This window comes from Pseudophryne corroboree, chromosome 3 (assembly GCF_028390025.1).
Source record: "Pseudophryne corroboree isolate aPseCor3 chromosome 3, aPseCor3.hap2, whole genome shotgun sequence".
Classification (NCBI taxonomy): domain Eukaryota; kingdom Metazoa; phylum Chordata; class Amphibia; order Anura; family Myobatrachidae; genus Pseudophryne; species Pseudophryne corroboree.
The window spans coordinates 776,254,502-776,274,978 of NC_086446.1; the positions used below are offsets into that span (position 1 = coordinate 776,254,502).

The window sequence follows — 20,477 nt, forward strand, 5'->3', positions numbered from 1 at the left end:
AGTCAGGCCCTGGCAGTAATGACTGCTGCTCTTATTACATGCTGCTGTGAGTCAGGTCCTGACAGTAATGACGGCTGCTCTTATTACGTGCTTTTGTGAGTCAGGCCCTGGCAGTAATGACGGCTGCTCTTATTACATGCTGCTGTGAGTCAGGCCCTGACAGTAATGATGGCTGCTCTTATTACATGCTGCTGTGAGTCAGGCCCTGGCAGTAATGACAGCTGCTCTTATTACGTGCTGCTGTGAGTCAGGCCCTGACAGTAATGACGGCTGCTCTTATTACATGCTGCTGTGAGTCAGGCCCTGGCAGTAATGACGGCTGCTCCTATTACATGCTGCTGTGAGTCAGGCCCTGACAGTAGTGACGGCTGCTCATATTACACGCTGCTGTGAGTCAGGCCCTGACAGTAATCAGAGCTGCTCTTATTACATGCTGCTGTGAGTCAGGCCCTGGCAGTAATGACGGCTGCTCATATTACATGCTGCTGTGAGTTAGGCCCTGACAGTAATCAGAGCTCCTCTTATTACATGCTGCTGTGAGTCAGGCCCTGGTAGTAATGACGGCTGCTCTTATTACATGCTGCTGTGAGTCAGGTCCTGACAGTAATGACGGCTGCTCTTATTACATGCTGCTGTGAGTCAGGCCCTAGCAGTAATGACGGCTGCTCTTATTACATGCTGCTGTGAGTCAGGCCCTGGCAGTAGTGACGGCTGCTCTTATTACGTGCTGCTGTGAGTCAGGCCCTGGCAGTAATGACGGCTGCTCTTATTACATGCTGCTGTGAGTCAGGCCCTGACAGTAATGATGGCTGCTCTTATTACATGCTGCTGTGAGTCAGGCCCTGGCAGTAATGACAGCTGCTCTTATTACGTGCTGCTGTGAGTCAGGCCCTGACAGTAATGACGGCTGCTCTTATTACATGCTGCTGTGAGTCAGGCCCTGGCAGTAATGACGGCTGCTCTTATTACGTGCTGCTGTGAGTCAGGCCCTGACAGTAGTGACGGCTGCTCATATTACATGCTGCTGTGAGTCAGGCCCTGACAGTAATCAGAGCTGCTCTTATTACATGCTGCTGTGAGTCAGGCCCTGGCAGTAATGACGGCTGCTCATATTACATGCTGCTGTGAGTTAGGCCCTGACAGTAATCAGAGCTGCTCTTATTACATGCTGCTGTGAGTCAGGCCCTGGTAGTAATGACGGCTGCTCTTATTACATGCTGCTGTGAGTCAGGTCCTGACAGTAATGACGGCTGCTCTTATTACATGCTGCTGTGAGTCAGGTCCTGACAGTAATGACGGCTACTCTTATTACATGCTGCTGTGAGTCAGGCCCTGGCAGTAATGACGGCTGCTCTTATTACATGCTGCTGTGAGTCAGGCCCTGGCAGTAATGACAGCTGCTCTTATTACGTGCTGCTGTGAGTCAGGCCCTGGCAGTAATGACTGCTGCTCTTATTACATGCTGCTGTGAGTCAGGTCCTGACAGTAATGACGGCTGCTCTTATTACTTGCTGCTGTGAGTCAGGCCCTGACAGTAATGACGGCTGCTCTTATTACGTGCTGCTGTGAGTCAGGCCCTGGCAGTAGTGACGGCTGCTCTTATTACGTGCTGATGTGAGTCAGGCCCTGGCAGTAATGACGGCTGCTCTTATTACTTGCTGCTGTGAGTCAGGCCCTGACAGTAATGACGGCTGCTCTTATTACGTGCTGCTGTGAGTCAGGCCCTGGCAGTAGTGACGGCTGCTCTTATTACGTGCTGATGTGAGTCAGGCCCTGGCAGTAATGACGGCTGCTCTTATTACATGCTGCTGTGAGTCAGGCCCTGGCAGTAGTAACGGCTGCTCTTATTACATGCTGCTTTGAGTCAGGCCCTGACAGTAGTGACAGCTGCTCTTATTACGTGCTGCTGTGAGTCAGGCCCTGACAGTAATGACGGCTGCTCTTATTACGTGCTGCTGTGAGTCAGGCCCTGGCAGTAATGACAGCTGCTCTTATTACGTGCTGCTGTGAGTCAGGCCCTGACAGTAATGACAGCTGCTCTTATTACATGCTGCTTTGAGTCAGGCCCTGACAGTAGTGACAGCTGCTCTTATTACATGCTGCTGTGAGTCAGGCCCTGGCAGTAGTAACGGCTGCTCTTATTACATGCTGCTGTGAGTCAGGCACTGACAGTAATAACGGCTGCTCTTATTACATGCTGCTGTGAGTCAGGCCCTGGCAGTAATGACTGCTGCTCTTATTACGTGCTGCTGTGAGTCAGGCCAAGACAGTAATAACGGCTGCTCTTACACACTGAGGTATAAGGACAGTGCAGCCACATAGAGTCAACCAGCGCAATACAGGCTGCAATCTGCAGCTACTTCCAGGCATGTCGTGCTCCCGCTTTGCATGCGACTCTGAATCAGACCATTGATATACAGTAAAGGTGAAATATGTAGATGTGATAAGGCTACAGTACAAACAGACCAGTTTATATTAAGTCCTCCAAGAGGGAAGAAGGAAACTTCCAACCCACACAGTTGAGACAAGACAATAAGGAACCTATATATGATCCTCAGGGTGCTGTAATCAGAAGGATCCTCCCATGTCCGGAGATCTCTTCAGTATTCCTGTGTGTGTCATTATCCTCACGGTTTAGTCTTCCTGATCTCCCGCTCGTAGCGTTTTCTCCCCCCCCGTCTGTCGTAACTCTGAGTAATAACCAAATGAATTTTGCCTACAGCCTCAGAGCCCCATGAGTAGTGACAGGTCATCGGCTCATAACAGCAGAGTAAGTCGGGGTTCAGCCCCGAAGCTTTCATTGCTGAAGGGGATCCAGAGTCAAAGAAACCTTTTGAGTTGTTCCAGTAATTTGCACAACTGCCAGTACAGTCCAATGCTTTACTGAGTGTCTGCACCAGGGGGCGCTACACCCAGAGGGACATTTGCTTTACTAGAGGGCGGTAGAGGAGTGCTGTAGATAGATTTGAGAAACGCGTGCCCCTATATACCTACAAGTCCCCAGTGAGGTGGCCGAGTCTTGTACAGGAGCAATGCCAGGCTATTGTGAGGACTGTATATATCCGGCTTACAGCGCATAAACGCTCGTTAACAAAGATTTGCTGTAAAGATGGAGAGAAACGCGTGAAATTCAAACGCATTTTACAATGCGTTATTCATACATTGTGCTTTTACCGTGAGAACAATTGCGCATCTGTGTGCTGTACTGTGCTGCTGTCTACCCAACGAAAACCTCATGGCAGCTCCAACTCATGGATAATGTAACCAGCTTGCCCTCCAGCCATTACGTTACTGTGAAATCTAATTTTACCATTCGGCAATGCATTCTTTGACTTCTAGTTCCCCTTTAGCACTCTGCGTCGGCTGCTTGTTGTTTACTGTAGCTACCCGCTCTTAGATCCTCTTTCCCCTCTCATGACTATGTGCTGTGATTAGTACTCTCTCTATTCTGTAATCAGTTACTGAATAAAATAATGTTTCACAATAAGCTGAAATAGAAATCAGTGTTCTACATATAGAGTGACATAGGTCCTAATTCAGACCTGATCGCAACAGCAAACTTTTCTCTAATGGGCGAAACCATGTGCAGTGCAGGTGGGGCAGATGTAACATGTGCAGAGTATGAGGCAGGCGGCATAATATGTGTTTATGTGTCCCATTCCCTGGCTAGGAAACTCATTCATTATGCCTCAGACACAATGACACGTGCAGTGCTCTGGATTAATGAGAGTAGTTGCATAGAACACAATACGACACCGTGACCTTCCTCTGTCGTTTCCCAGTGACCACATTTTTGTTCTGTGTTTCCTGTCTGGTAAATTCCCCATTATCAAACGTTTGCTGCTGGAATTGTGCCAGAGAAGCCGCAGAAAACCACAATATATTCACATGATATCCAGTGAGATTAGACTGTGACATACAGTAAATGCGAATATCTGAGACAGTTTTTCTGAATGCTGCAGCGCCACCTAGTGTCCATACAGTAGATGAAAATTATGTGATTGCTGTAAATGACAAGTAATACTGTACGTTCAGTTTCCATTATTCTGGTGCAAATCAGTGATAACTATGTTAATGATTCCTCACAGCTTGCTCATTAATACAACGCAGTGTCGCTTGATCCTTTTCACCAATTACTAATCACTATTAGTGCACTGTACTGTGTTTTGCATTGATTAGATTCTTCGCCAGTCTGGGAGTATAGTTATGTCATACACTACGCTGCATGTGACTGCACTTCATCTTTATTTTGCTTTATATTGCAGAGTCCCAGGACTTTGTCCCCCACGCCTTCTGCAGAGGTAAGTCCGACCCTCCTCCTCCTCCTTGAGGTCATCAGCGTTTCTCCCTGAGTAATCTATGAGCTGTTACTGATAGCTAGCAATTTATTACAGCCGCGTTATTACCCTATATCCATATACGTGCGCAGCTGGGCATAAGAGCAGCATCTGCCGCAGAAGGCAGGGTAATCACGGTGGGCGTGGTGTGAAAGGTTGACGTTCAGAATGTAAATAATAGAAACGTCGGCAGGTTCTGACATTAGGTCAACAAACAATATGTCAACATTCACATCTTGACAAGGTGAGTGATAGTTACCACATGTATATTCAAGACGTTTAAGAGGTTCAGCGTCCCGAAAAATGACAGTCCCTTGATGAGTATTGGAGAAGAGTTTCCATGGTTTCGTTGCGTTCACGCAACTTTTTGAAAAAGTTGCCTGAACGCAACGAAACGCGTTGGTGAAAGCTGCTGTTTGTGCCTACTCCCATGGACATACAATAACAGAAGACCTAAAGACCTGGACCAAGTCCCCGACACCACATCATTTGGACCTCTAAGGAACTCCTTAAACCGTGGAAACTCTTCTACAATACTCATCAAGGGACTGCCATTTTGTGGGACGCTGAACCGCTTAAACGCCTTGAATATACATGTGGTAACTATCACTCACGGTTGTTAATTGCCTAGGTCCACAAAGGACTAAGGGGACTATACTTAAGGAACAGGTCATTTGAACTCTACTCGATCCATACATGCTATTTCAGCTGGGAGCAGCACTACATGTAGTCATTTTTAATTGAGTTTTAATATGTATTGTTTTTGTCTTTTCATTTTAATCAATTGTGATATTGAATTTTTGCTCTGAATATAATTAAATATGTGTATTGCAATGATCTACTCATCTCATTTGTGACCTATTAGCGCTCCATGCTCTGTTGTTCACATATTTATTTCTGGGTCTGACCAGCCTCTTTTTGTTAAGCTGCTGTGTTGAACCTCTCTATCCAGCGCCAGGAGTTAATTACCCCAGGGTCATTTCCTTTTTTTTCTGCATAATCTGTAATGCGTATTTTACATGCCCTGTTTTCTGGATTTAGGGGTATCAGGATGGTCGGGAACGGATAATACAGAGGTCTGAGAGTCAGGGATCCATCAACTCTCCCGTGTACAGTCGCCATAATTACACGCCGACCATCTCGCGTTCCCCGCAACATTTCCACAGACCCGGTAAGTACCGTCATAGGATGCGCCGAGGGTCTTGTATAATACACTTTTGGGGGAGGGTATAGGGTGAATCGTTACAGGGTTACTGCTGGGCTTGTGCCCGTTAAGTAGACTGTTCCCTCATATACTAAGCACAGTGCTGGTCTTGCAGGTGACGAAGCTTGTACGGGTCACAGGTCGTGTGTGGTACATCATACGACTTGCGCGTCGCACCTATGTTTAATTTTATTGAACCATTTTTATGAGAATTCAGACTAGTGACACAATCAAAGTATCTAGTCAGTTGATACTCTGGATATTTATTTACTGGTGTTTATTATATTATTATTTATTAACAGTTACTTATATAGCGCACACGTATTCCGCAGTGTTCTACAGAGAATTTAACCGCCATTCACTTCAGTCCCTGCTCCGGTGGAGCTTACACTCTGTATTCGCCAGTTTGTTTTTGGAGTGTGTGAGGAAACCCTAGTACCTGAAGAAAATCTACACATATACAGGGAGAACATACAAACACCACACAGTTAGGGTCACAACCTGGAATTGAACTCATGAGCTTAAGAGTATTTGTCTCTTTAGTTATACCCCTTTTCCACTAGAGTAGCACGGATCGCAGCCGTGTCGCCTGACACGGCTGCGACCCGTGCTACAGCCCCCTGCAGACAGCGCTCACCAACCCGGCAATTGCCGGGTTGGTGACGCGCTAGTGACGCGGCAGGGGCGGCGCTGGGAGATCACATGATCTTCCAGCGCCGCCTTCCCTATGCTCTGTGAACGGGAGCCGTGTCGCCTCGACACGGCTCCCGTTCACACTAGACAGCTAGCCGGGTTGAACACGTGTTCAACCCGGCTAGCTACCAGGGTAGGATTCCCAGATCACTTGATCCGGGAATTTGGCAGGGGACCCGTTTCCACTAGGGAAAAACACGGGTAAATGAGCGACCCCACGCATTTAACCGTGTTTTAAGGAGCTAGTGGAAAAGGGGTATAAGTATTGACTTTTTATTCAATTACAGTTTTATGTAAAAAAATATATTTTTATACTTTTTTAATGTGTTTTGAGTGGCTCAGTCTAATATGGTGCAAGTTCGCCATCTAGTGTACATTCCAGGCCAGTACATCATTCGGATACTGCAGACTAGAGTGACTTGGTAATTGTTATTATAATATGTGTACCGTTAAGTTATAGGGGTATATGCAATTGCGGTCGAATTGCCGCAAATGTCGAAAAACGGGCCATTTTCGACACACACAAAAAATTCGACAATGCAATACAGTACTTTTCGACAAAAAAAACGGACGTTTCAGATTCGACTTTTTTAAATTCGACAGTTGTCAAGTTCGACATGTCTGCAATGGTAAAAAATCGGCTTTTCAACAAAAGTATATTCAATTGAAGAATGTCGATTCGACAACAGTGCTTTTCGACAGTAATTTCGTCAATTTCATTCCGCCTCACTTTGCTGGCGGAATCTAATAAAAAAATTTAAAAACATGTTTTTTTTTGTGTTTTTTTTATTGCTAATAGCATATCTATTTATATTAGAAGGGATTATGTACTTGGTTTGTCTATTAGGAGACACAAGTGTTATTTCTATATTTTTTTAAAGAATATTTTTTTTTTTAACTGACTAAAATAATATGGAGAGATCAGAGCATGGTTTTCAGTGGGAAGGGGTGGGAATGGTTTAAAATCAAGAAAAAAAAATGCGTGGGGTCCCCCTTCCTAAGCATAACCAGCCTCGGGCTCTTTGAGCCGGTCCTGGTTGTAAAAATACGGGGGGAAAATGACAGGGGATCCCCCGTATTTTCACAACCAGCACCGGGCTCTGCGTCCGGTCCTGGTGCCAAAAATACGGGGGACAAAAAGCGTAGGGGTCCCCCGTATTTTTAACACCAGCACCGGGCTCCACTAGTCAGAGAGATAATGCCACAGCCGGGGGACACTTTTATATTGGTCCCTGCGGCCGTGGCATTAAATCACTAACTAGTCACCCCTGGCCGGGGTACCCTTGAGGAGTGGGGACCCCTTAAATCAAGGGGTCCCCGTCCCCCAGCCACCCAAGGGCCAGGGGTGAAGCCCGAGGCTGTCCCCCCCATCCAAGGGCTGCGGATGGGAGGCTGATAGCTAAGTGACAAAATAAAGAGCATTGTTTTTTTGTAGCAGAACTACAAGTCCCAGCAAGCCTCCCCCGCAAGCTGGTACTTGGAGAACCACAAGTACCAGCATGCGGGGGGGGGGGGGAACGGGCCCACTGGTACCTGTAGTTCTACTACAAAAAAAATACCCCAAAAAAACAGTACACGCACACCGTGAAAGTAAAACTTTATTACATACATGCCGACACACACATACTTACCTATGTTGACACGAGGTTCGGTCCACTTCTCCAAGTAGAATCCACGGTGTACCTGAAAATAAAATTATACTCACCAAAATCCAGCGACGTGGCGCTCCCTGATTGGCTGAAGGGACCCTCTGTGACAGAAGTCACGGTGGGTCCCGGCATTCGGGGAAAGGGGTCCCATGTGTAAACATGGGAACCCTTTCAGTGCGTGGTTCGGGTTTGTCGGTTTGTTTTTTTGCCAAGTACGTGGATTACAAAACAGAAGAGGACAGATCTACACTGGATTTTGGTGAGTATAATTTTATTTTCAGGTACACCGTGGATTCTACTTGGAGAAGTGGACCGAACCTCGTGTCAACATAGGTAAGTATGTGTGTGTCGGCATGTATGTAATAAAGTTTTACTTTCACGGTGTGCGTGTACTGTTTTTTTGGGGTATTTTTTTTGTAGTAGAACTACAGGTACCAGTGGGCCCGTCCCCCCCCCCCCGCATGCTGGTACTTGTGGTTCTCCAAGTACCAGCTTGCGGGGGAGGCTTGCTGGGACTTGTAGTTCTGCTACAAAAAAAACAACACTCTTTATTTTGTCACTTGGCTATCAGCCCCCCATCCGCAGCCCTTGGATGGGGGGGACTGCCTCGGGCTTCACCCCTGGCCCTTGGGTGGCTGGAGGGGGGGACCCCTTGATTTAAGGGGTCCCCACTCCTCCAGGGTACCCCGGCCAGGGGTGACTAGTTAGTGATTTAATGCCACGGCCGCAGGGACCGATATAAAAGTGTTCTCCGGCTGTGGCATTATCTCTCTGACTAGTGGAGCATGGTGCTGGTGTTAAAAATACGGGGGACCCCTACGCTTTTTGTCCCCTGTATTTTTGGCACCAGGACCGGACGCAGAGCCCGGTGCTGGTTGTGAAAATACGGGGGATCCCCTGTCAATTTTCCCCCCGTATTTTTACAACCAGGACCGGCTCAAAGAGCCCGAGGCTGGATATGCTTAGGAGGGGGGACCCCAGGCAATTTTTTTCTGGGTTTTTTAAACATTTTTGTTCCGTCCAAAAAGTTGAATCCAGGACGCACATATCTGTCAATTGGTCCGTTTTTCGACAGCGGGACTCTCGAATCCGTTTTTTATTGAATATGTCAAATTCGGGTCCCGGCGGAAGGGTATGTGACTGTCGAATTATGTCGAATTTAAAAACGGTCGAATTCCAGCCGGAATTCGACCGCAATTGCATATACCCCATAGACATGCTTATATAGTAGGGTAATGATTAGTCCGTGACTTTAGGGGAGATGCATCAAACCTTCTAAAGAAGTCAAGTGGAGATGTTGCCCATAGCAACCAATCTGTTAATACCTATTACTTATTATTACCTAGTGCATTCTATAAATTGATAGGTAGCACTGATTAGTTGCTATGGGCAACTTCTGTTATATCACTTAGGGGGGAGATTTATCAAATCTTGGAGAGGGATAAAGTGGATCTCCGCGGCTGTCTGTGTCGCACACCCTTCCCGGACACTGCCCTGTGGCCTCTACTCAGGAGGCTGCGCACAGACCATAGAACCCCAGCCTTCTTCAGCATATACATTGGGTGAAGCTGCTTAATTATTTTTCTGGCTGCTTTGCACAATGACACAGAAATTAGAAGGTTTACAGAAAAACAACATCTAAAGTAAAAGTTGCTGAGAGGGTGTCCGGTCGATAGATCTACAGTAAAAAGACGGTCAATGGGTCGATCCCAAATGGAGCTTAAGGTCAACAGGTTCAAAAGGTCCACACAGAAAACAAGAAAATGCAGATGCACACTCTATAGCACTCCTAATCGGAATAATTATAATAAGCTCTGCAATCTAACATAGAGCAAAATTGAGGTGCTTAGCATAATTTTTGGCCAAAACTATATGGCCCAACCCACCGCAACCAGGTGACCTCATCTGGTGGGTCCCTAACACTAAGGTTCAAGTCCAGAGCACAAGACCCCCAAGTTAGCACAGGCCAACCGCACCAAGGCGTCACACTAGTGAGAATTTAAAGTGTTGTTAAGTGTTACATGAATAAGAATGCAGAAGCTATGTGTTAGGAGTGTTACATTGGTGAAAAGAAATAATCAAAATGTCAAAAGGTGTTACATAGGTAGAAAAATAATTAGCTGCTAAAAAAAGTGCTAAATTAAGTATTGCAAGGTTCAAAAGGTCGACGTGACAATGGTCGATACACATTTGGTCAACACAAGTTTGGGGATTTTTTTCCTTTTTTTTCAACTTTTTCATCATTTACCATCCACGTGGACTACGACTGGGAAACGTGGCGAGTGAAGAGAGACCCGCGAGGGTACACATTTCCACCAGTTTGGCTCAGATATGGTGCAACATACCAAACGACACCAAAAAAAACCTTGAGTCGGCCGTTTCTGTGTTGACCATTTTCATATTGACCCTTTGTGTCAACTTTTTGTACTTGTAGACCTTTTCTACTGTCTACCATGTCAACCTTTTGACCCTGTCGACCATTTGGCGTCGACCTATTGACTGTCTATCTTTTTACTGTAGATGTATTGAACCACACCCGCGGTGTAAGTGACCTCCTAGGGGTCCTGAGTAATAAGACTCTTGATGATTTAAAACCTATGGGGTGTGTTGAGCCATAGAACCGATTTGTCCGGTATATTGCTCTCCATTAGCCCCAAAGCTGCGTGCCCTTGTGGAGGAGGCGGGGCTTACTATCTATGTGCCTGGGTAATGGAGCTGGCGCTTTAACCCTTTTGTTCCCTGTAATGTGTTAGTTTCTTTTCCTGGTATGTTCTCTTTTTCCGCCCCCCCATTATTTCTGTCTCTTATTTTGTGTTGTTTTCTGTCCCCTCTCCTCCTTCTGCCTTTTTTTGTGTGTTTGTTCGTCCATAATACCGCGCTTCTTCTCCCCTCCCCCTGTGACCTGCAAGAGTTGTTGTGTACCGGTGTGCAGCGCTTGTCGTACGTGCGCACAGGCAGCTTCAGCTCCACCCTCAGCGACTCCCGTCCTAACTCCCCCTTCAGACATCACTCGATCCTACATGTGAAAGGTAAGGAGGCCAGACAAGCCAACGTCTGGGACCTTATTAGCTTCTCTGGATGGAAGCTAATAAGTTGGCCGTCTAGCGTCTACGCCCTGGCGCCCGTCTTCTTCACGCACTTCATGGTTGTCGCACTGTAGGGTCATTGGCTTCTGTCTGTTTGTGCTCATGGAATGGCATGTGTCGCCTTTTACTGGAGATGTGTCAATCAGCCACGGAAATTTAGCAATTATTGCAATTAATAAATTACTCCTCAGAAAACACAATTTAAAGAAAGAAGGAATTGTATATAATAGTAAGTGTGCAATAAAGATCAATAAAATAAACAAAGTGAAGGTTTACACATTTCTAACTCCCATTACTGTGATGTGTGTTCATTTTTTTTTACTCTAATTTTGGTGTCTTAGAATACAGCACTATTAATATATGCCATGCTGACACCTTATGTAGTAACATAATCAGTATTTATGTAACTTACAACTAATTTATCCCACAGCAAACTAATCTTATCTCATGCCTTCTATTAGTCGGTGAGCAATCCAACACGGCAAAGTCTGCTTAACAATAGAAGTAAGAGCCAACATGAATAATTAAGAAAGACAGAAATAGTTTCAGTGATGTCACTGGCTCCTAGTGACTGGATAGGCTGCGCTCTCAGTGATGTCACAGGCTCCTAATGCCTGGATAGGCTGCACTCTCAGTAATGTCACTGGTTCCTAGTGATTGGATAGGCTGCATTCACATTGATGTCACTGGTTCCTAGTGACTGGATAGGCTGCACTCTCAGTTATGTCACTGGCTCCTAGTGACTGGATAGGCTGCATTCACATTGATGTCACTGGTTCCTAGTGACTGGATAGGCTGCACTCTCAGTGATGTCACTGGTTCTTAGTGACTGGATAGGCTGCATTCTCAGTGATGTCACAGGCTCCTAGTGACTGGACAGGCTGCACTCTCAGTGATGTCACTGGTTCCTAGTGACTGGATAGGCTGCATTCTCAGTGATGTCACAGGTTCCTACTGACTGGACAGGCTGCACTCTCAGTGATGTCACTGGTTCCTAGTGACTGGATAGGCTGCACTCTCAGTGATGTCACTGCTCCTAGTGACTGAATAGGCTGCACTCTCGGTGATGTCACTGGCTGCTTGTGAATGGATATGTTGCACTCTCAGTGATGTCACTGTTTCCTAGTGAATGGATAGGCTGCACTCTAAGTGATGTCACTGGCTCCTAGTAAATGGATAGGCTGCACTCTCAGTGATGTCACTGCTCCTAGTGACTGGATAAGCTGCACTCTCGGTGATGTCACTGCTCCTAGTGACTGGATATTCTGCACTCTCAGTGATGTCACTGGTTCCTTGTGACTGGATAGGCTGCACTCTCTGTGATGTCACTGGCTTCTAGTGACTGGATAGGCTGCACTCTCAGTGATGTCACTGGCTTCTAGTGACTGAATAGGCTGCACTCTCTGTGATGTCACTGCTCATAATGACTGGATAGGCTGCACTCTCAGGGATGTCACTGGCTCCTAGTTACTCAATAGGCTGCACTCTCGGTGATGTTACTGGCTCCTAGTGACTGGATAGGCTGCACTCTCTGTGATGACACTGGCTTCTAGTGACTGGATAGGCTGCACTCTCAGTGATGTCACTGGTTTCTAGTTAATGGATAGGCTGCACTCTCAGTGATGTCACTGGTTCCTAGTGAATGGATAGTCTGCAGTCTCAGTGATGTCACTGGTTCCTAGTGAATGGATAGGCTGCACTCTCAGTGATGTCACTGCTCCTAGTGACTGGATATGCTGCGCACTCATTGATGTCACTGGTTCCTAGTGAATGGATAGGCTGCACTCTCAGTGATGCCACTGGTTCCTAGTGAATGGATAGGCTGAACTCTCATTGATGTCACTGGTTACTAGTGAATGGATAGGCTGCACTCTCATTGATGTCACTGGTTCCTAGTGACTGGATAGGCTGCACTCTCAGTGATGTCACTGGTTCCTAGTGACTGGATAGGCTGCACTCTCAGTGATGTCACTTGTTCCTAGTGAATGGATAGGCTGCACTCTCAGTGATGTCACTGGTTTCTAGTGAATGGATAGGCTACATTGTCCTGTTTTCTCTTACGTCCTAGGGGATACTGGGAATCCATTTAGTACCATGGGGTATAGACGGGTCCACTAGAAGCCATGGGCACTTTAAGAAATTGATAGTGTGTGCTGGCTCCTCCCTCTATGCCCCTCCTACCAGACTCAGTTGAGAAAATGTGCCCGGAGGAGTCGGTCACGTCTCTGGAAGCTCCTGAAGAGTTTTCTGCATGTAAATTCTGTGGTTGTTATTTTCAGACAGGACTGGACAGCACCAGCCTGCCTGCTTCATGGGCCCAACCTCTCTCAGGGTTAATGGTCCCGTTCCCCGCTGACAGGACGATAGCTACTGAGGGAACTATTCGCAAGCCCCACCACGGTGAGCGTACATTCCCGCAGCACGCTGCCACCCCTAACAGAGCCAGAAGAATGAAGAGTGGTGAGTACTAAGCCAGCGTCCCGGTTAGCGGGTCGCCGGCCTTTATAGCAGCATGAGGGTACGGAGACGCACGGCTTCTAAACGGGGCGGACAGCATCTCCCGCTGTGTACGGACACAGATGCTGAACAGCGGACACAGTACCCAGACTGGCAACATAGCCATAAAAGGAGTCTGTCTCCATTTTATGCACAAGACACATACAGCCAGTATAATAAAAGTGCGGGAAGACCGTGCGCCATTGAAAGGGCGGGGCTTCACTATGAGCTCACTAGCGCCATTTTCCCTCTGCAGCTGACACAGACGCTGACTGACAGGGACACGCAGCTCCTCTGGATAGACTGCAGATTACCTCAGCGGTACCAGGGGGACATAGCAGGGGGGGAGCGATTGTTAGTGTGTTGGGTCCCTAATCTAGGTACTTAGTCTGTGACCCGGCTAAGCTTGGCATTAACGTTAAGGGTGCCGTGTGCTGATTCCATACTTCCTCTGTGTCTCCCTGGAAGGGCTCTTTGTAGGTTAATTGTGCTTTTAACCTTTTCCTGTGTATATGCGCTGTCACTATACAGTATGTCAGGCAAAGAGTGTGTTTCATGTAAAGCACAGTATTCCTCTTCACCAGGGGGTTCACTAGTGTGTACTCAATGTAGTGTCCCTTCCCAGGCTAGTGGGGCAGAACCAACATGGCTGGACTCCATTAGGGGAATGATTTCCACAATCACTACTAAGTTATCTCGGAATGAGAAAGAGATGCAATACTTAAGACAATCTATGACTGAGTTTATGAAAAGAGACTCAGTACCCAAACCCGCGTCTCAGTCCTCTGCCATCTGTCCGCACAAACGAACTTTGGCCCATGGCCCTCATTCCGAGTTGTTCGCTCGGTATTTTTCATCGCATCGCAGTGAGAATTCTCTTAGTGCGCATGCGTAATGTTCGCACTGCGCATGCGTCAAGTAACTTTACTAAGAAGAAAGTAATTTTACTCACGGCTTTTTAGTCGCTCCGGAGAACGCATTGTGATTGACAGGAAATGGGTGTTACTGGGCGGATGTACGGCGTTTTAGGGGCGTGTGGCTGGAAACGCTACCGTTTCCGGAAAAAACGCAGGCGTGTCTGGAGAAACGGTGTGAGTGCTTGGGCGAACGCTGGGTGTGTTTATGACGTCAGCCGGGACCGAAAAGCACTGAATTGATCGCACAGGCAGAGTAAGTCTGGAGTTACTCAGAAACTGCTAACTCGGTTTTGATCGCAATATTGCGAATACATCGGTCGCACATTTAAGATGTTTAGATTCACTCCCAGTAGGCGGCGGCTTAGCGTGTGTAACTCTGCTATAATCGCCTTGCGAGCGAACAACTCGGAATGAGGGCCCATATCCTGTAGTCTGACTCGGATGATAAAGAGTCAGACATGGGGGAGGGGGAGGTGGACTCAGAGGTGGGGAGGGTACTCTGTCGCAGGGAATAGAGGCTCTTATAGAAGCTATCAGAGAAGTTCTGAATATCCCTGATAAGGTGACAGAGTGAATAATCTTATTTTAATGTAAAAAAGAAATCCTCAGCCACTTTTCCTGGGTCAAAGGAATTAAATACCCTGTTTGAAGAACCATGGGTTAATCCTCACAGGAAATTTCAAACCCTAAATGGTTATTATCATCCTTTCTCTGACGTCCTAGTGGATGCTGGGGACTCCGTAAGGACCATGGGGAATAGCGGCTCCGCAGGAGACTGGGCACAAAAGTAAAAGCTTTAGGACTACCTGGTGTGCACTGGCTCCTCCCCCTATGACCCTCCTCCAAGCCTCAGTTAGATTTTTGTGCCCGAACGAGAAGGGTGCACACTAGGTGGCTCTCCTGAGCTGCTTAGTGGAAAAGTTTAAGTTAGGTTTTTTATTTTCAGTGAGTCCTTCTGGCAACAGGCTCACTGCATCGAGGGACTAAGGGGAGAAGAAGCGAACTCACCTGCGTGCAGAGTGGATTGGGCTTCTTAGGCTACTGGACATTTAGCTCCAGAGGGACCGATCACAGGCCCAGCCATGGATGGGTCCCAGAGCCGCGCCGCCGGCCCCCTTACAGAGCCAGAAGACAGAAGAGGTCCGGAAAATCGGCGGCAGAAGACGTCCTGTCTTCAACAAGGTAGCGCACAGCACTGCAGCTGTGCGCCATTGCTCTCAGCACACTTCACACTCCGGTCACTGAGGGTGCAGGGCGCTGGGGGGGGGGGCGCCCTGAGACGCAATAGAAACACCTTGGATGGCAAAAAAAAAAATGCATCACATATAGCTCCTGGGCTATATGGATGAATTTAACCCCTGCCAGAATACACACAAAAACGGGAGATAAGGCCGCCGAGAAGGGGGCGGAGCCTATCTCCTCAGCACACTGGCGCCATTTTCTCTCACAGCTCAGTTGGAGGGAAGCTCCCTGGCTCTCCCCTGCAGTCACTACACTACAGAAAGGGTTAAAAAAGAAAGGGGGGCACTAATTACGCGCAGTATTAAAAATACAGCGGCTATAAGGGCTATAAGGGGAAAAACACTTATATAAGGTTATATAGCGCTCTGGTGTGTGCTGGCATACTCTCCCTCTGTCTCCCCAAAGGGCTAGTGGGGTCCTGTCCTCTATCAGAGCATTCCCTGTGTGTGTGTGTGTGTGCTGTGTGTCGGTACGTTTGTGTCGACATGTATGAGGAGAAAAATGATGTGGAGACGGAGCAGATTGCCTGTAATAGTGATGTCACCCCCTAGGGGGTCGACACCTGAGTGGATGAACTGTTGGAAGGAATTACGTGACAGTGTCAGCTCTGTATAAAAGACAGTGGTTGACATGAGACAGCCGGCTACTCAGCTTGTGCCTGTCCAGACGTCTCATAGGCCGTCAGGGGCTCTAAAGCGCCCGTTACCTCAGATGGCAGATATAGACGCCGACACGGATACTGACTCCAGTGTCGACGGTGAAGAGACAAATGTGACTTCCAGTAGGGCCACACGTTACATGATTGAGGCAATGAAAAATGTTTTACACATTTCTGATAATACGAGTACCACCAAAAAGGGGTATTATGTTCGGTGAGGAAAAACTACCTGTAGTTTTCCTGAATCTGAGAAATTAAATGAGGTGTGTGATGAAGCGTGGGTTTCCCCCGATAACAACTGATAATTTCTAAAATGTTATTGGCATTATATCCTTTCCCGCCAGAGGTTAGGGTGCGTTGGGAAACACCCCCTAGGGTGGATAAAGCGCTCACACGCTTTTAAGAACAAGGGCTCTACCCTCTCCTGAGATGGCCGCCCTTAAGGATCCTGCTGATAGAAAGCAGGAGGGTATCCTAAAATGTATTTACACACATACTGGTGTTATACTGCGACCAGCAATCGCCTCAGCCTGGATGTGCAGTGCTGGGTTGGCGTGGTCGGATTCCCTGACTGAAAATATTGATACCCTAGATAGGGACAGTATATTATTGCCTATAGAGCATTTAAAAGATGCATTTCTATATATGCGTGATGCACAGCGGAATATTTGCCGACTGGCATCAAGTCTAAGTTCGTTGTCCATTTCTGCCAGTAGAGGGTTATGGACACGACAGTGGTCAGGTGATGCGGATTCCAAACGGCATTTGGAAGTATTACCTTATTAAGGGGAGGAGTTATTTGGGGTCGGTCTTTCAGACCTGGTGGCCACGGCAACAGCTGGGAAATCCACGTTTGTACCCCAGGTCGCCTCTCAACATAAGAAGACGCCGTATTATCAGGCGCAGTCCTTTCGTGGGCAAGCGGGCAAAAGGTTCCTCTTTTCTGCCCCGTGACAGAGGGAGAGGAAAATAGGCTGCAGAAATCAGCCAGTTCCCAGGAACAGAAGCCCTCTCCCGCCTCTGCCAAGCCCTCAGTATGACGCTGGGGCTTTACAAGCAGAATCAGGCACGGTGGGGGCCCGTCTCAATGAATCTCAGCGCGCAGTGGGCTCACTCGCAAGTAGACCCCTGGATCCTTCAGGTGATATCTCAGGGGTACAAATTGGAATTCGAGACATCTCCCCCTCGCCGTTTTCCTAAAGTCGGCTTTACCGACGTCTCCCTCTGACAGGGAGGCAGTTTTGGAAGCCATTCACAAGCTGTATTCCCAGCAGGTGATAATCAAGGTACCCCTCCTGCAACAGGGAACGGGGTATTATTCCACACTGTTGTGGTACCGAAGCCGGACGGCTCGGTGAGACCGATTCTAAATCAAAAATCTTTAAACACTTACATACGGAGGTTCAAATTCAAGTTGGAGTCACTCAGAGCAGTGATTGCGAACCTGGAAGAAGGGGACTACATGATGTCTCGGGACATCAAGGATGCTTACCTTCATGTCCCAATTTACCCTTCTCACCAAGGGTACCTCAGGTTTGTGGTACAGAACTGTCACTATCAGTTTCAGACGCTGCCGTTTGGATGGTCCACGGCACCCCGGGTCTTTACCAAGGTAACGGCCGAAATGATGATACTCCTTCGAAGGAAGGGAGTTTTAGTTATCCCTTACTTGGACGATCTCCTGATAAGGGTAAGATCCAGAGAACAGTTGGAGGTCGGTGTAGCACTATCTCAGGTAGTGTTGCGGCAGCACGGTTGGATTCTCAATATTCCAAAATCGCAGCTGGTTCCGACGACTCGTCTTCTGTTCCTAGGGATGATCCTGGACACAGTCCAGAAAAAGGTGTTTCTCCCGGAGGAGAAAGCCAGGGAGTTATCCGAGCGAGTCAGGAACCTCCTAAAACCGAGCCAAGTCTCAGTGCATCAATGCACAAGGGTTTTGGGAAAAATGGTGGCTTCCTACGAAGCAATCCCATTCGGCAGATTCCACGCAAGAACTTTCCAGTGGGACCTGCTGGACAAATGGTCCGGGTCGCATCTTCAGATGCATCAGCGGATAACCCTGTCACCAAGGACAAGGGTGTCCCTCCTGTGGTGGTTGCAGAGTGCTCATCTTCTAGAGGGCCGCAGATTCGGCATTCAGGACTGGGTCCTGGTGACCACGGATGCCAGCCTGCGAGGCTGGGGAGCAGTCACACAGGGAAGGAATTTCCAGGGCTTATGGTCAAGCCTGGAGACATCACTTCACATAAATATCCTGAAGCTAAGGGCCATTTACAATGCTCTAAGCTTAGCAAGACCTCTGCTTCAAGGTCAGCCGGTGTTGATCCAGTCGGACAACATCACGGCAGTCACCCACGTAAACAGACAGGGTGGCACAAGAAGCAGGAGGGCAATGGCAGAAGCTGCAAGGATTCTTCGCTGGGCGGAAAATCATGTGATAGCACTGTCAGCAGTGTTCATTCCGGGAATGGACAACTGGGAAGCAGACTTCCTCAGCAGATCAGGCAATAGCTGTAGACGCTCTGGTAACACCGTGGGTGTACCGGTCAGTGTATGTGTTCCATCCTCTGCCTCTCATACACAAGGTACTGAGAATTATAAGATGGAGAGGAGTAAGCACTATATTTGTGACTCCGGATTGGCCAAGAAGGACTTGGTAACCGGAACTTCAAGAGATGCTCACGGAGGATCCGTGGCCTCTACCTCTAAGAAGGGACCTGCTCCAGCAAGGACCCTGTCTGTTCCAAGACTTACCGCGGCTGCGTATGGCGGTTGAACGCCGGATCCTGAAGGAAAAAGGCATTCCGGATGAAGTCATCCCTATCCTGATCAAAGCCAGGAAGGATGTAACCGCAAAACATTATCACCGCATTGGCGAAAATATGTTGCGTGGTGCGAGGCCAGTAAGGCCGACGGAGGAATTTCAACTGGGTCGATTCCTACATTTCCTGCAAACAGGAGTGTCTATGGGCCTGAAATTGGGGTCCATTAAGGTTCAAATTTCGGCCCTGTCAATTTTCTTCCAAAAAGAACTAGCTTCAGTCCCTGAAGTTCAGACGTTTGTAAAAGGGGTACTGTATATACAGCCTCCTTTTGTGCCTCCAGTGGCACCTTGGGATCTCAATGTAGTTTTTGGGTTCCAAAAGTCACATTGGTTTGAACCACTTAAATCTGTGGAGTTAAAATATCTCACATGGAAGGTGGTCATGCTGTTGGCCCTGGCCTGGGCCAGGCGCGTGTCAGAATTGGCGGCTTTATCCTGTAAAAGCCCTTATCTGATTTTCCATTCGGACAGGGCGGAATTGAGGACTCGTCCTCAGTTTCTCCCTAAGGTGGTTTCAGCGTTTCACCTGAACCAACCTATGGTGGTGCCTGCGGCTACTAGGGACTTGGAGGACTCCAAGTTGCTAGACGTTGTCAGGGCCCTGAAAATATATGTTTCCAGGACGGCTGGAGTCAGAAAATCTGACTCGCTGTTTATCCTGTATGCACCCAACAAGCTGGGTGCTCCTGCTTCTAAGCAGACTATTGCTCGTTGGATTTGTAGTACAATTCAGCTTGCACATTCTGTGGCAGGCCTGCCACAGCCAAAAATCTGTAAATGCCCACTCCACAAGGGAGGTGGGCTCATCTTGGGCGGCTGCCCGAGGGGTCTCGGCTTTACAACTTTGCCGAGCAGCTACTTGGTCAGGAGCAAATACGTTTGTAAAATTCTACAAATTTGATACCCTGGCTGAGGAGGACCTGGAGTTCTCTCATTTGGTGCTGCAGAGTCATCCGCACTCTCCCGCCCGTTTGGGAGCTTTGGTATAATCCCCATGGTCCTTACGGAGTCCCCAGCATCCACTAGGACGTCAGAGAAAATAAGAATTTACTTACCGATAATTCTATTTCTCGTAGTCCGTAGTGGATGCTGGGCGCCCATCCCAAGTGCGGATTGTCTGCAATACTGGTACATAGTTATTGTTACCAAAAAATCGGGTTATTGCTGTAGTGAGCCATCTTTTCTAGAGGCTCCTCTGTTATCATGCTGTTAACTGGGTTTAGATCACAAGTTATATGGTGTGATTGGTGTGGCTGGTATGAGTCTTACCCGGGATTCAAAATCCTTCCTTATTGTGTACGCTCGTCCGGGCACAGTATCCTAACTGAGGCTTGGAGGAGGGTCATAGGGGGAGGAGCCAGTGCACAC

General features: G+C 47.8%; 1 protein-coding gene across 6 annotated transcripts in view; it reads left to right on the forward strand.

Moving 5' to 3' along the window:
- ABLIM1 (actin binding LIM protein 1) overlaps positions 1 to 20,477 on the forward strand; it is a 235,503-nt gene that overhangs the window by 146,767 nt on the left and 68,259 nt on the right. For all 6 annotated transcript variants that reach the window (XM_063962540.1, XM_063962538.1, XM_063962543.1 and 3 more), the window contains exons 10-11: positions 4,266 to 4,301; positions 5,379 to 5,508. In XM_063962540.1, the coding sequence (XP_063818610.1) occupies positions 4,266 to 4,301; positions 5,379 to 5,508 (166 nt within the window). The remainder of the gene's footprint in view (positions 1 to 4,265; positions 4,302 to 5,378; positions 5,509 to 20,477) is intronic.